The sequence below is a fragment of the Triticum aestivum genome, chromosome 1A (assembly GCF_018294505.1).
Source record: "Triticum aestivum cultivar Chinese Spring chromosome 1A, IWGSC CS RefSeq v2.1, whole genome shotgun sequence".
NCBI classification, from domain to species: Eukaryota; Viridiplantae; Streptophyta; class Magnoliopsida; order Poales; family Poaceae; genus Triticum; species Triticum aestivum.
In genome coordinates this window covers 501,550,963-501,568,311 of record NC_057794.1, presented here as the reverse complement: position 1 = coordinate 501,568,311, position 17,349 = coordinate 501,550,963, and the positions used below count along the sequence as shown (strand labels likewise).

At 46.9% G+C, this 17,349-nt stretch overlaps 1 protein-coding gene across 1 annotated transcript; it reads right to left on the bottom strand.

Moving 5' to 3' along the window:
* Positions 1 to 5,877: 5,877 nt before the first annotated feature.
* On the bottom strand, positions 5,878 to 8,182 carry LOC123191902 (uncharacterized). Its single transcript, XM_044604473.1, has 2 exons — positions 7,917 to 8,182; positions 5,878 to 7,553 (listed from the first exon to the last, which is right to left on the bottom strand). Exons 1-2 carry the CDS (start codon positions 8,180 to 8,182, stop codon positions 5,903 to 5,905), a joined length of 1,917 nt encoding a protein of 638 aa, XP_044460408.1. The 3' UTR covers positions 5,878 to 5,902.
* Positions 8,183 to 17,349: the final 9,167 nt, after the last annotated feature.

Below are 17,349 nucleotides of genomic sequence, written 5' to 3'. Positions count from 1 at the left end.
CGGTGGACTCGAGGTCATGCCAGATGTATTAGGTAGTACGATCATGTCGCCACTCGCCGGCCCAGCCAAACGCGCGGCGCTCTGCCGGCAGCGGTAGCCACGCCGTCGGCACCTACTGGGTAGCGGCATAGACATATACTACAAAGCAAGTCGTGCCGGCATCCCCTGCCCGCCTGTGGACGTAGGCGAGGCACCCAACCCTACAGCCGCGTCCACGCGTTGCCCAGCTCCGAGGCTACAGCTGACGTGCCCCGGCCGCCGCGGGGCGCGGATCCGGCCCGACCGCCCGCCCCCAGAGCGCGCGCTCCGGCTGGCTTTCGCACGAGGCTCTCGTGCACGCGCGGACACCGTAGCCTGCCTCGGTCCCCCTCTCTCCCTCGACCGGCCCCTCCTTGCCCGTGCTGGCGCAGTGGCTTGGCTTGTCTTGGCTAGGCTAGCAATCCGCCGCTGTAGGGCCGTGCCGGGGGCCCGGGCGGCGCCGCTGCGCGCGATCCAGGTCCTGTCGCGGACACGCGCAGCACACTGGACAAGAGAAAGAGTCCCACGAACAGAACAAGGCTAGCAGTGTCGACTAGTTACCGACCTGACACCGACGGCCGGGCGCGTGCGTTCTCCGGCGGAAAGTTTGAGCATGCGGTCTCCTGCCTGCAGGCTAGCCTGCCCTACCACCACACCAGCAGGAGCGCTGGGCACTTGGCACGAGCATTTCACGCAAAGCAGGTGCGCATCGCACTCCGGTGAAAACCGCAGCGCGCCTCGCCGATCTTGCCACTGTCCTGCGACTTAATTGCACAGAAGTACCATAATTCAGGCATTACATGCAGATTGGTACCACGATTGCTAATTTTTGCGTGTCAGTACCAACATTGGTTCAAATTTTTGCAAATTGGACTAAAACGCGTATTTATACGTATTGACGCCCGATCCGACAGGTCGGGCCCACCCGTCAGGTGCCACGCTGGCCAATCGGCGCGTGCCCGCGTGCTGACTAGGACGAGCCGGTGCGCTGCTGTCCTAACCGGCCCGGTCGCACCAGCTCCAGCCCGGCCGCACCATTCCCCCCCCCCCTCCTCCTCCTCGCTCGTTTCCTCCATCGCCGCCGACCGCGTCCCGACAGCCGGCCGGCCGCCGCACCGCCCCGCCGTCGCCATGGTTTTGGAGGACGAAAGCAGCGACGACCATTCTAGCCCCCCGTACATGCATTCTTCCTCCACAGACGGTCTCAACGAGGTCAGTACAGGGTTAGGGTTAGGGTTTCATATTTGGGATTTCTTGATTTGGTTGATTTCGCTAGGTTTTGATTTGGCCATTGTCTTTGTGCGAGCTTCTGCAGGTTCCTTTCACCATTGAAGATCCAGATTACAAGGGGCTTGAGCTGGATGTGATGTCTCCATGTGAGAAGCACGGCATGGCATCTGAGAGGCTTGTTGCCTTTGAAGGAACAGACACAGGCAGGAGGTTTTTAGCATGTGCACAGCCGGTATGTATTGTAGGATTGTAGGCATACTGATTTTTTTCTTACTTGGTCAGTGCCATATTGAACTCTGTTTGCTGGAGTACTCTGCTTGGTGTCAACATTTTGATTCATAGTGGTTAGAGTAGCTTATTTAGGTCAAGCATGAGTATATTTTGCATTAGAACAATGGCTGAACCTAGTCAGTCAGCTACTCAAGTGGTTGCTCCTCTTGTTAAATTTAGTGGTCTGATGCTAAATTTAGACATTCTTTTTGGCAACTGCAGTGATTTTGTGTAATTACTTGTTGTATGAACTGTTTTGTTGTTGTTATTGTTTTTGCAGGAAGGTAGCAATTGTGGCTTTGTTGAATGGGTTGATCACCAGTGGCCCCCAACAATGCAGAATGCATTGTTGAAGCTATGGGCAATGCTTGAAGATGCCAAAAGTGCTAGGGTGAATGACAATCTTGAGAATTCTTTCACTATCCACCATCTGACAGAAGAGAAGAACAAGCTGGAGGCCAACTATGACAAGCTAGTCCAAGATGTGCATGAGCTGATGAACTTCCAGGAAGATAAGGTGGTGGATTTCAGGCATCTGCAGTCTGCCATTACATATCAGCAGGAGGTAAGAAAAGAACTGACTGATGATATGAAGGCAAAGATGGCAAAGAAAGATGCAGAGACCCAGCAACTTACTCAGAAGTATGAGGTGCTGCTCAACCTGACAAGAGCTCAAGCAACAGTCATTCAGAACTTGAAGTTGAACAAAATGAAAGAGAAGCAAGTGCTTACTGAAGCTAGTATGAATTTGGAGCTGAAGAATGCAGAGCTAACTAAGTGTCAGGAGAAGCTCACCCAAGAGAAGCTAGAGTTGAAGCTTCAGGTTGCTGATCTGCTTAAGGGAAATAAAAAGCATATTGAAGAGAAGTGGCAGTTAGAGTTTCAGAATGAAAAGTTGAAGGAGAAGTTCAGGGGGATTCAAGCCATCTTGGAGAAGTGAAGAAGATGAAATGAGATTAGTGGCATTGCTGACCTTTTGGGAATGATGGTTGTGTAATGACCTAGCATCTAGGAACTAATGTTGTGTACTGTATGCTTGTACTAATGGTGAACTATGGCTGTGTATGTATGTAGTAGTTATGCTATTCATCCTTTTGTGAGAAAAGGATGAACTATGCATTTGAAGTGGAACTCCTCTATGTATTGTGAACAATGGTTATGTATTGCTATGTATGGATCAGTTTCTTATTATGTATGGTTATGTATTGCTATGGTTATGCTGATTATGTAGATTGTACATTATGACAATGTTGCAGCAAACCAGACAGTACATTGCAATAAAAGAGGAACAAGACTCACTAAATCTCATTGCATCAGAAGATAACTTCACTGATCCATTACAACTTGATCCATTACAACTTATCCATTACAACTTGATCCATTACAACTTGGCTACAACTGAAGCAACTAACTAACTTAATATCTTGCCTGCAACTAAGCCAAGCACAAATATAGTGAAAAGAAACAACACATTGTGAAATTTGGCCCTAATCCCTGCAATCTCTGCATTCTTCTCTCTGAGTTGAGTTTGCAGAGACAGAAACATGGCCTTCCCTTGTGCCATCATCTTCACTTGGAGTCAGGATTGGAAATTGATCTTCAGATCTAGCAACAGTTGCACCTTTAAGCCTCCATACTTCATCACGCAGATCCCCAATGAGCTCACTCCAGAATGTGGGCAATGGATCATCATGCCATTGCACAAATCCACAGCCACCGTGCTATTAAGATACACAAGCAAATTCACCATGCTGCCAAAAATTATTGCACAGAAGAAAGAGGAAGAAAATTAGGGAAAAAACAGCACTCACCATAGCATCCACGCAGCTGTAGTACCTCCTACCAGGGTTCTGCCTGCTCCAGGAGATCCATCTTGGCGCCTTCCTCGGAGTTGAACAGTGGCACATCACCGGAGGCTCGTATGCCATTGGGTTCTCGCGGTAGCGCACCGGCGAGCGCGACTCCTCCCCCCTCCTTCCTGCAGCTCGACGAAATCCGGGAGCGGACCCGGCACTGGACGACCACGACATCTCTCCGCCGCCGGCCCCAGTCAGCGCCTCGCCTCTGAGATTTGTCCTTGGCTGCGCGGATGAACCCTAGTTTCGTCCCCACACTCCTGTGAGATCTTGTGCTGTCACACTTTAATAGTAGGAAAGGTGGATGGCCCACATGTCAGAATCCCCAAATGTGGTACTGCATGTTATGTGATGCCCCAATATTGGTACTGACATGCAACAGCTAGCAGCAGAATTGGTACTGATTTGTCACAATAATCTGCAAATGTGGTACTGATTTGTCACAATCAACTCTCATTACCAGCATCCAGTAGCAAGTTCAGATAACCGACTAAAGTTCAACATTCAGATAATCACCTAAAGTTCAACCACATATCCATCCAGTTCAACATTACAAGCATCAAGTTCAACATTACTAGAGTACTCCACCAGTACTCCACCTCAAGCATCAAGTTTAACCAAAATAACACCACAATATTTGACATTGCATGGCTCCTCCACCTCCCATGCTAGTAGTGAAGTAGGACATCCATCCAGTGTGTGTGCCATCAGTAGGAATGTCAGCATATTGCCTTGGGGCAATGAATGGCATTGGAGCACCTCTTCCAGCTCTTCCTTTGCCTCTGCCAGCTCCTCTTCCAGATGGTGGTGGTGTAGTAGAAGTAGCAGCTCCTCTTCCTCTGCCAGCTCCTCTTCCTCTTCCAGATGGTGGTGTTGTAGTAGAAGTAGCAGCTCCTCTTCCTCTGCCAGCTCCTCTTCCTCTGCCAGATGGTGGTGTTGTAGTAGAAGTAGCACCAGCTCCTCTGCCAGCTCCTCTGCCAGCTCCTCTTCTTCCAGATGATGGTGGTGTAGGAGCAGAAGCAGCAGGTCTTGGTTGTCTTGCTGTTGGTGCAGTAGAAGGACCAGCAGCTCTTGGCTGTGAGGTACTTGGATTAGCCTTGCAAAGAAAAGGAAACAGTTAATAATGCTAGAAAGAAATGTACAAGAAAGAAAACATTAGTATATTTAAAGGTGAAAAATTATTACCACATGCTTATTCTTCCTCAAAGCTAGCTCAGGCTTCAACTGTTTAAGATAGTTTGTGTACCTATGCCCTTGGAGACCACAATTGCCACATGTTATGGTCCCCATTCTTGAAGTTTCTTTTGGCTTTGGTACTTCAAATTTGCCCTTGATCCTCTTTTCTTTCCTTCTTACTCTTGATTTTGAATGCAGGTGGTTCTATGTCTGGACCAGGGGTCCTTGTCCAATCATGCTCACCAGGCACAGGAAAGATCATTGGTTCATAAGCTGCAGCATAAAAATCTTTCTTGAAGAATTTGCTGACATAATCCTCTGGTTTCCTTTTAGCCTTGTTTATTGCAGAGATGGCATGGTTGCAAGGTATGCCACTAAGGTCCCACTTCCTGCATCCACAAGTCTCAAGTTCCAGGTTGACAGCATGTGTTTGCTGCCCACTTGTAACTTGCCATAAGTTGACCCCTGCCTGTATTGGCTTGCAGTATCTGGCCCTCTCCTTCTCAATCTCTAGCTTCTCACTGTAATGAGGTGTTATCTCCCATCTTGCTTCCTTTACACTCTCTCTCTTCATGTGCCACCTCACCATCTGCTTATCTTTTATCCCATCACACATTGTCCTTATAGGTTTTCTCCTAACATCTAGAATGTACTTGTTGAACACCTCTGACAAGTTGTTCACTACCAAGTCAGTCTTGGAGTTTGTGTCAAATGCATGCCTTGCCCATGTTTTTTTTGGTATTGCAGTAAGCCACTCCCAAGCTTCCTCACTTTCAGCTCTAAGATCATTCATTGCAATATTAAATTTGTGTTCATTGTAGGCATAGCTAGCATTATCCATGCACTTCTTAAGATCTTCACCCCTAAACCCAGCATTTTGGAAATTTGCATATAAATGTCTAAGGCGGAATCTTTGGTTGCAACTTGGAAACACAACATTCACTGCATTCAATAACCCCTGACACAAACAATTTAACAAGTCTAAGCTACAAACAATTTGAAAATCTAAGCTAATGCAAACACTTGTTCAAAACAGAATGAAATATGCAAACACATACCTTTTGTCTATCTGACATTATAGTATAAGTTCCAAACTTGCCCACTTCTCCCCCTAGGCAAATTTTCAGTTGGTGTAGAAACCAACACCAACTCTGAGTGTCCTCTTGACCAACTATGCCAAATGCCAGTGGATATATGTTGTTGTTGCCATCTCTACCAGTGGCAGCAAGTAGTTGAGCACCTGTAGTGAGCTTAATGAAGCATCCATCAACACCTGCATAATCAACATTTCCAAGTGAGATACAATATGGAGTACTCTACAATATGTAAATGGTTCACACAAGGTTCAAGAACTAACCAATGAAAGGCCTACACCCATTGAGAAACCCCTCCCTTGCTCCATTAAGGCAAAAAAACATGGCATGGAATCTTGGGCCTGGGTGGGGTATTTTTGCATTAGGTACTGGAGTAACAGTAGTGACTATTACTCTACTCCCAGGGTTTGTGTCCATGACAGTCTGAGCATAGTCTTTAAGCCTAGGATATTGCTTCCTGTGATCTCCTAACACAGCATCAATAGCTATGTTCTTTGCCCTATATGCCATGCACTTGGGCACATCTACACCATATTTTTCATTGCATGCATCAATTATAGTCTGAATACCAGTAGTTATATCAGATCTAAAGAGATGCTCATATTTCTGTGCTAGCCACTTAGCACTAACCCTGGTGGTCTCAGTGGTACTAGGGCAAGTGTGCTCTAGTCTCATCTTCTTAATTACAAATGTTTTCTCCCCTTTTATAACTGCTGCCACCATTAAGAACTGGCATTTTTTATCTGTACACTCAACAATTATCCTCTGATCTGAATTCCTGTGATACCTGAAATTCCTGGCCTGGGTGATGTGCAAATTCAACAAAGCTTCTCTGAATTGATGCTGATCCCTAAAACACAACTTCATACACAGTTGCTCATGTGGTTGCTCCATTTTCTCATTGTACCACTTCCTAGGAGGCCTTTTCTTTGCCCTACTCTTCCTTTTCTTTTGTAGGACAAAAGAGAGTGGCTGAAAACCATCATCATCACTCTCCCTCAACAACCCCTCCTCTTCTTCATCTGATGATGGTCTGAAATCAGGTTCAACCTCTGGTAGCTCACTACAATGTGACCTAGTGGTTGGGCCTCTTCTAACTGGCAGCTTCTGCTTCTTCTTTACAGGTTCAACTATAGTTTCTTCTTCTTGTTCAAAAGTCCTATCTTCCTCTACCTCAAATGGGTCCTCAACTTCAGTGTCACCCTCATAATGCAGCATTTCTTCCTCTTCTGATTGATCATCATCTGATTCTTCCTCTTGTACTTCTAGCTCTCTCTGCCTCTTTCCCTCTTCCACCTCTACATCTTCTTCATCAACCATGTAATTAGGGTAACTTCCAATTTGACCATCCTCATCAGAGGAATCACTGTCCTCATAAGCCTCAAATCCTTGATATCCCTCTTCTTCTTCTTCCAAAACTGCTTTCAACTTGTTAGTTGCATTTCTGCTTTCTTGTGTGCAAACACCAGCAGGAGCAACAGGGTGATGTGTGCTACATTGACTCTCAAAGACTACTCCTTCCTGATCAACAGCTAAGATAGGAGGCTCACTCAGATCATAAACAACAGGCTCTTGGTACACCACAGTGGACAAGTCTGGCTTTTCAAAATGCTGCCTCTCAAAATCAGTATCAGGGGGTGGACAAGCCCTGACTAGCAAATTAAGCACCAATTTGTCCTGGATCTTCCTCTTTATCATCTGTAATTCTGCATGACTGTCTACCAAATCCAGCCCTTTCTCTCCTAAAGATGGATTTTCAATGTGAAACAAACAATCATATGCATTAAATCCTTGGGTTTCCATCACTGCAACCAAATTCAGATAAGTAATATCTGAACCACACAGCTTCATCTCCAATGGTTCTCTTGCATCAAAATGGATCCTTACTTGCCAAATGTCTTCATCCAAACTACAGAAAAAATTAAATTTCATTTATTCATTATAATTACTCTTAATTTGGAGAGCAACAGTACAGTACATTACAATTTAAAGTAACCTGTAAGTCTATTATTTACTAATTTAGCACAAAAGCAAATTTTGGAGAGCAACAGTAAAGTACAAAACAGCTTAAATTACAGTACCAGACAGTACAGAACAATTTGGAGAGCCACAGTAATTGAACTAAATTGAGAGTGCAATACACTATGTTACTAGGTTAGTCTAGTCACTTCAATTGGATAAAACCTAATCCCCAACTAGATAAAGCAGAAGATGAACAAACCCTAAAAATGCCCAATTGGATGAATCAGAGGAGTAGGACAAGGGTACTTACAGCACGCCGCCAAGTCCATGCGTCAACTCATGGCTGCTGCTAGGGTTCGCCACCCACTGATGCGCCAACCGCAACCGCTGCTCCATGGTGAGTAACATCGACTCCTCGTCGTCGGTCGAGTACGCGGAGCTGGACTCATCGCCGCCATCCCCGTCGACGCCAACCGTTCCGCTAGGAGGCCAGAACGGCATCTCTCCGACACCGTGGACGCCCCTGCCGCCGCCGTGGACGCCCTCGCCGCCGACTGGCGGAATCGCCGACGCCATGGACTAGGGTTCGAGCGAGGAGGAGGAGGGGGAGGGGAATGGTGCGGCCGGACTGGAGCTGGTGCGACCGGGCCGGTTAGGACAGCAGCGCACCGGCTCGTCCTAGTCAGCACGCGGGCACGCGCCGATTGGCCAGCGTGGCACCTGACGGGTGGGCCCGACCTGTCGGATCAGGCGTCAATACGTATAAATACGCGTTTTAGTCCAATTTGCAAAAATTTGGACCAATGTTGGTACTGACATGCAAAAATTAGCAATCGTGGTACCAATCTGCATGTGATGCCTGAATTGTGGTACTTCTGTGCAATTAACTCCTGTCCTGCACATATTCATGTGGTTGTGGACGCCTAGCCACCAGAAATCCACAACACTGTGCGCTATATAATCGGCAGACGTGGTCCAGCTGACTAAACAGTCCTTGTGTTCAAGGACATACGACAGGCAGATCGATGCAAACGTACGACGCGACCACGATGTGCCCATCCTTTTCTCCGATCCCTATTCTAATTGGCCGCCATATCGATCGGTTGCTCTGTCTGGGCCTAGATTCAATTCAATTGCCCGTCGTCTTCCCTTCTTCTTCGAGGTTCGAGCCGATAATGTGTGGTGATCGAGCGAGCTATAGCTGGTGAATGCGATCCAAATCCACGGGTACATCGTATGATTGTAGTATATCACACTCCGTGTCATCTCATCAACTTGTAATTACCCTATCCCCGAAACCTAAGGGCTCCACTTGCGGCGGCTTAGGGTTCGACGTGGAATCAATGTGCGGCCGCGGATCCCATCGGCGGGCTGCCAAAAGCACGTCGGCGCGGACGATTGCGACATCCTCCTCGTCTGATGGCGCGCACGGGAACACGAGCACCAGCAACCCTAGATCAGCTAGGTCACAGCTTGAGGAAGCATTGGGGAAGCTGGACATCTTCGAGGAAGAAGCTACTCCGGTCATGATCGACGACCGCGTTGACGGAGGTCCAGTGAAGTGGCTCCTGGCACCCAAGATCCTCAATCGCAATCACTACCACATCCAGACCATTGGCAACGCACTTCGGCCGGCTTGGGGAAATCCGAGGGGACTCCGGTTTCGCTCGATAGGGACGACATGTTCATACCAGAGTTTGAGACTCAGAGAGATCGAGATAGAGTTTGGGCCGGATTGCGGTGGCATATTAACAAGGACGCGGTAGTCTTGGCCAAGTTCGATGACTGCATGCGCCCAGACAGGGCCGGCCCTGAGGGGGTGGCAGGGGGGCGGCCGCCCAGGGCCCCCGAAATCTAGGGGGCCCCTCCAGGGTTTGCAAGGAGCCCATGGCCCAGACCATAAGGAGGCATCGACCTAGACGCACGGAAAAATCCCTGTTTTCCTTCTTCCCATCGCGAGTTTGCCGCTTCGCGACGATCCTATTCCCCCGAGGGCCCCGATCGCGAGTCGCGATGCTGATGTAGATCGCTCTCCGCCATGCGGCCGGCTGGTCTTCCTCCAGGTCCCCGGTCCCATTGTGTTATCCCCCGTTCGTAAGATGCCTCTCATGTGCAAGACGAAGCCACCCCACTTATAAGGTAATCCCTAACCTCCTCTTTCTAGTTGGTCACGTTCATATGGTGCAGCAGCAGTCAGATCTTAGAAGGTCTCGTATATGATGCAGTATAAAATTTTAATTTCGTGTGCCCGTTGCTCTATTTCTTACTTCAATCTGGACTTTGTCGACACAACACCAATCGCCTTATCTATTGAAAAAGTTGCCTGCTATGTGTTCGATTGTCGTTCTTTGCATTCCCTCTCCAAATTATCATGACTGCAAATTTAACTTAAAAATGGAAGAAGGTCTCAGCTATACACACATAACTTCAATCCAAACATGGTTATATAATAAAGCCACTCAGACTCCCGTAGCCGTCGGGTACGTAAATGATCTTCTATTATTTCAAATGAAGCGTTTTAAACTTTAAACCTTTCATCTTGATGTTTGCCCTCTATCAGGTATTCGATTTGTCTAATTAAGTAAAGGAATACACTATTTACAATTTTCGTTTTATTTTGGAACAATAGACAATAATAAGTTAGGTAAAGGAATGAATCTAAAAAGAAATGAGATTATTATTTTGATCTTTATAGTAGGGGCCCCGGGTTGTAATTTCGCCCTGGGCCCCGAAATATCAGGACCGTCCCTGCGCCCAGATGAAGTCAAATTTGACCGGCTCCAGGTGTGGGCTAGGGTCCTCAAACTGCCCTGCAATTTGAGGGATGATGCATGGTCCTTACCGATCGCTCAGATGATTGATAAGGGAGCAAAAAATGCAAAGTTTGACCATAATGGAGGTTATCTTCGAGCTAGGGTTATAGTTGAGGTTGATAAGCTGCTTCAAAGATGGGTCCTCATTGATTTAGCGAGGAGGAAGAGGGTGGACTCATGCGATATTCAATACGAACAGATCCCCTATTTATGTTTCTCGTGTGGGCGCCTCGGGCCACTCTGAACTGTACTGTCAAACCCCGAGTACCGGGGTTGAGAAGGGTGAATTGCCTTTTGGTCCGAAATTGTGAGCTCCTAGGGATTACAAGAAACCAGCGACCAATGAAAATTCATCCAGGGGACAAAGCTCGGATCCTAGTAGCAAACAGAGAATGAGGAACTCGAGCACCAAGAACAAACCTGATGGTGAGGAAGAAGTGGTCTTGCCAGTTAAAAATAAGGCTAGGTCACGCAACAAGAGGAAGGATGCCCCAACAGTTGTGTATAAGCCGAAGCAGTGGTTGCTTACGGCTGCGATGAGCACTGATGCTCTAGAGGATCCAACTTCAAACGCAGGACGATGACAATGATTATAATAAAGATCCCGAGAAAAAGAGGCCTACACCATAAAATCCGGCCAAGACTGTTGATCGGTCCTACCCGGCAAAATGAGTTGCCTCAGTTGGAACTGCCGGGGGCTTCGGAACCCCGAGGCAGTTCAAGAGCTTCGCAACATTGTGAAGCTAGAAGGACCCACTCTTCTCTTCATCATGGAAACAAGAATTAAAGGGAAGAGAGTTCAAGATTTGCATAACCACCTAGGCTTCGACGGATGTTTTGTTGTTGACAGTATTTGCCTAAGTGGTGGCATAGGCCTTCTTTGGACTAGAGATGTAATTTTAAAGTTAAAGAATTTTAGTTCTGGACACATAGATGTGATGGTGAAATACAAGGATCAAAACTCTTTTGAGTGGAGGTTCACATGTTTTTATGGAGCGCCTAGAGCCGAGGATCGACATCATAGTTGGCATTTTTTGCGTACACGGCATGCCTTGCCGCATTTGGCTTGGATGCGTGTGGGTGATTTTAATAAAACTCTCTATGCATGTGAGCATTTCAGCATATCAACGAGGCCACAGAGCCAGATGAGAGCTTTCAGAGAAGTCATCGATCAGGTGGAATTCCAAGATTTGGGATGGTCGGATACAACTTACACTTGGGACAATCGTCGGCCAGGTGAAGCAAATGTCAAGGCAAGGCTTGATAGAGCTTTTGCCAATGAGGAGTTCCGACAACACTTTTAGCATATTAGAGTTAGGCATCTACCCTCGATAGATACTGACCATTGTTTTGTTGTAGCAAAAATAAAAGAGAATATAGCAAATATATCGAGAACAAAGAAATAGTTCATACAAGAATATATGGGCTTCGCATGTGGATTATGATCAGCATGTCACGAGAACATGACAGCAAGCTAACTGAGGCCTGGGGCTCCAAAGCACCATTGAATATCTTGATCTGTTGAAGCGAACACTAGAGCCATGGGGGTCCTGGGAATTTGGATGTCTAACTAGTAGGGTTAGACAATTGCCGAAGAAGCTAGACAAGCTCAGATGTCGCTTGGCTGATCGTGGACCGACAGAGGAAGAACAAGCTATTGTATGTAAGTTGCGGGAAAGCCCTTCACCCAGGAGGAAACTTGGTTGTGGCAACATTCTCGAGTGCGGTGGTTACGCGATGGTGACCGCAACACTGTACTTCCAGGCACAAGCGGCGCAAAGGCAGCGAATGAACAAAATTCAAGGGTTGCATTGGCAGGACGGTTCTGTTTGTGCTGATGAAGCTGAGGATAAGAGTGAGGTCCAAGCATTGTATCAGAACCTATACGAATCTCAAGGTTTCTTGGATGCAACCAAACTTCTTAACCACGTTCCAGTTAATGTATCTTTTGATATGAACATGGAACTTAGAAAACCATATACTGCGGTCGAGGTGCGTGCAACATTATTTCAAATGGCTCCTTCTAAAGTACCATGGGTAGACGGTTTTACTGCGGGATTCTATCAACGACACTGGAGTTTAATTGGTGAGGATGTTACCCGAGCAGTGCTGGATTTCTTGAATGGAGGTGAACTACCATCATGAGTCATGACTGAATGATACTTCCATGACCTAGATACCTAAGGTACGACACCCCGAGTCTATTTCACAGTATCGCCCCATAGCTCTTTGTTCGGTCTTGTACAAAAATTGCAGCCAAATGTATTACCAATTGGATGAGAACAATTATGGATGTGGTTGTTAGTTAAGAGCGGACTGTTGGGGAACATAGCAGAATTTAAAATTTTCTACGCATCACCAAGATCAATCTATGGATTTATCTAGCAATGAGGGAAAGGGGAGTGCATCTACATACCCTTGTAGATCGCGAGCGGAAGCGTTCAAGAGAACGGGGTTGATGGAGTCGTACTCATCGTGATCCAAATCACCGATGACCTAGCGCCAAACGGACGGCACCTCCGCGTTCAACACACGTACGGTTGGGAAGACGTCTCCTCCTTCTTGATCCAGCAAGGGGGCAGGAGAGGTTGAAGGAGATCCAGCAACACGACGGCGTGGTGGTGGAAGCAACAGTGATCTCGGCAGGGCTTCGCCAAGCTCAGGGAGAGGGAGAAGTGTCACGGGAGGGAGAGGGAGGCGCCAGGGGCTAGGGTGCGGCTGCCCTCCCTCCCCCCCCACTATATATAGGACCCCAAGGGGGGGCGCCGGCCCTAGGAGATGCAATCTCCAAGGAGGGCGGCGGCCAACGGGGGTGGAGTGCCCCCCAAGCCAAGTGGGGCGCCCCCACCCCTAGGGTTTCCAACCCTAGGCGTGGGGGGGAGGCCCAAGGGGGGCGCACCAGCCCACTAGGGGCTGGTTCCCCTCCCACTTCAGCCCATGGGGCCCTCCGGGATAGGTGGCCCCACCTAGTGGACCCCCGGGACCCTTCCGGTGGTCCCGGTACAATATCGATTACCCCCAAAACTTTCCCGATGGCCGAAACTTGACTTCCTATATATAAATCTTCACCTTCGGACCATTCTGGAACTCCTCGTGACATACGGGATCTCATCCGGGACTCCAAACAACTTTCGGGTTACCGTATACTAATATCTCAACAACCCTAGCGTCATCGAACCTTAAATGTGTAGACCCTACGGGTTCGAGAGACACGCAGACATGACCGAGACGACTCTCCGGTCAATAACCAACAGCGGGATCTGGATACCCATGTTGGCTCCCACATGCTCCTCGATGATCTCATCGGATGAACCACGATGTCGAGGATTCAATCAATCCCGTATACAATTCCCTTTGTCAATCGGTACGTTACTTGCCCGAGACTCGATCGTCGGTATCCCAATACCTCGTTCAATCTCGTTACCGGCAAGTCACTTTACTCGTACCGTAATGCATGATCCCGTGATCAACCACTTGGTCACATTGAGCTCATTATGATGATGCATTACCGAGTGGGCCCAGAGATACCTCTCCGTCATACGGAGTGACAAATCCCAGTCTCGATTCGTGCCAACCCAACAGACACTTTCGGAGATACCCGTAGTGTACCTTTATAGTCACCCAGTTACGTTGTGATGTTTGGCACACCCAAAGCACTCCTACGGTATCCGGAAGTTTCACAATCTCATGGTCTAAGGAAATGATACTTGACATTCAGAAAAGCTATAGCAAACGAACTACACGATATTTGAGCTATGCTTAGGATTGGGTCTTGTCCATCACATCATTCTCCTAATGATGTGATCCCGTTATCAATGACATCCAATGTCCATAGTCAGGAAACCATGACTATCTTTTGATCAACGAGCTAGTCAACTAGAGGCTCACTAGGGACGTGTTGTGGTCTATGTATTCACACATGTATTACGATTTCCGGATAACACAATTATAGCATGAACAATAGACAATTATCATGAACAAAGAAATATAATAATAACCATTTTATTATTGCCTCTAGGGCATATTTCCAACAGTCTCCCACTTGCACTAGAGTCAATAGTCTAGTTACATTGTGATGAATCGAACACCCATAGAGTCCTGGTGTTGATCATGTTTTGCTCTAGGGAGAGGTTTAGTCAACGGATCTGCCACATTCAAGTCCGTATGTACTTTACAAATATCTATGTCTCCATTTTGAACACTTCCATGAATGGAGTTGAAGTGACGCTTGATATGCCTGGTCTTCCTGTGAAACCTGGGCTCCTTGGCAAGGGCAATAGCTCTAGTGTTGTCAGAGAAGAGAGTCATCGGGCCCGACGCATTGGGTATGACTCCTAGGTCGGTAATGAACTCCTTCACCCAGATTGCTTCTTGTGCTGCCTCCAAGGCTGCCATGTACTCCGCTTCACATGTAGATCCCGCCACAACGCTTTGCTTGCAACTGCACCAGCTTACTGCCCCACCATTCAAAATATACATGTATCTGGTTTGTGACTTAGAGTCATCCAGATTTGTGCGAAGCTAGCATCGACATAACCCTTTATGACAAGCTCTTCGTCACCTCCATAAACGAGAAACATATCCTTAGTCCTCTTCAGGTACTTCAAGATATTCTTGACCGTTGTCTAGTGTTCCATGCCGGGATTACTTTGGTACCTTCCTACCAAAGTTACGGCAAGGTTTACATCAGGTCTGGTACACAGCATAGCATACATGATAGACCCTATGGCCGAGGCATAGGGGACGACACTCATCTTTTCTCTATCTTCTGCCGTGGTCGGGCATTGAGTCGTGCTCAATCTCGTACCTTGCAATACAGGCAAGAACCCCTTCTTTGACTGATCCATATTGAACTTCTTCAATATCTTATCAAGGTACGTACTCCGTGAAAGACCAATGAGACGTCTCGATCTATCTCTATAGATCTTGATGCCTAATATGTAAGCAGCTTCTCCAAGATCCTTCATTGAAAAACACTTGTTCAAATAGGCCTTTATGTTTTCCAAGAATTCTATATCATTTCCCATCAACAGTATGTCATCCACATACAATATGAGAAATGCTACATAGCTCCCACTCACTTTCTTATAAATGCAGACTTCTCCATAAGTCTGCGTAAACCCAAACGCTTTGATCATCTCATCAAAACGAATGTTCCAACTCCGAGATGCTTGCACCAGTCCATAAATCGAGCGTTGGAGCTTGCACACCTTGTCAGCATTCTTAGGATCGACAAAACCTTCCGGCTGCATCATATACAATTCTTCCTTAAGGAAACCATTAAGGAATGCCGTTTTGACGTCCATTTGCCATATCTCATAATCATAGAATGCGGCAATTGCTAACATGATTCGGATGGACTTCAGCTTCGCTACGGGTGAGAAAGTCTCATCATAGTCAACCCCTTGAACTTGTCGATAACCCTTAGTGACAAGCCGAGCTTTATAGATGGTTACATTACCATCCGCGTCTGTCCTCTTCTTAAAGATCCATTTATTTTCTAGGCCCGCCGATCATCGGGCAAGTCAGTCAAAGTCCATACTTCGTTTTCATACATGGATCCTATCTCGGATTTCATGGCTTCCAGCCATTTGTCGGAATCCGGGCCCGCCATCGCTTCTTCATAGTTTGAAGGTTCACCATTGTCTAACAACATGATTTCCAAGACAGGGTTGCCGTACCACTCTGGTGCGGAATGTGTCCTTGTGGACCTACGAAGTTCAGTAGCAACTTGATCTGAAGTTTCATGATCATCATCATTAACTTCCTCTCTAGTCGGTGCAAGCACCTCAGGAACATTTTTCTGAGTTGCGCCACTCTCCGGTTCAAGAGGTAGTACTTCATCAAGTTCTACTTTCCTCCCACTTATTTCTTTCGAGAGAAACTCTTTCTCTAGAAAGGATCCATTCTTGGCAACAAAGATCTTGCCTTCGGATCTGAGGTAGAAGGTATACCCAATAGTTTCTTTAGGGTATCCTATGAAGACGCATTTTTCCGACTTGGGTTCGAGCTTTTCAGGTTGAAGTTTCTTGACATAAGCATCGCATCCCCAAACTTTTAGAAACGACGGCTTAGGTTTCTTCCCAAACCATAATTCATACGGTGTCATCTCAACGGATTTCGACGGAGCCCTATTTAAAGTGAATGCGGCAGTCTCTAAAGCATAGCCCCAAAATGACAGCGGTAGATCGGTAAGAGACATCATAGATTGCACAATATCCAATAGAGTGCGATTACGACGTTCGGACACACCATTACGCTGAGGTGTTCCAGGCGGCGTGAGTTGTGAAACTATTCCACATTTCCTTAAGTGTGTGCCAAGTTCGTGACTCAAGTATTCTCCCCCACGACCTGATCGCAAGAACTTGATTTTTCTGTCACGTTGATTCTCAACCTCACTCTGAAATTCCTTGAACTTTTCAAAGGTCTCATACTTGTGTTTCATTAAGTAGACATACCCATATCTACTCAAGTCATCAGTGAGGGTGAGAACATAACGATAGCCACCGTGAGCCTCAACACTCATTGGACCGCACACATCAGTATGTATGATTTCCAATAAGTTGGTTGCTCGCTCCATTGTTTCTGAGAACGGAGTCTTGGTCATTTTACCCATGAGGCATGGTTCGCACGTGTCAAATGATTCGTAATCAAGAGACTCCAAAAGTCCATCTGCATGGAGCTTCTTCATGCGTTTGACACCTATGTGACCAAGGCGGCAGTGCCACAAGTATGTGGGACTATCATTATCAACCTTACATCTTTTGGTATTCACACTATGAATATGTGTAACATTACGCTCGAGATTCATTAAGAATAAACCATTCACCAGTGGAGCATGACCATAAAACATATCTCTCATATAAATAGAACAAGCATAATTCTTGGATTTAAATGAGTAGCCATCTCGAATTAAACGAGATCCTGATA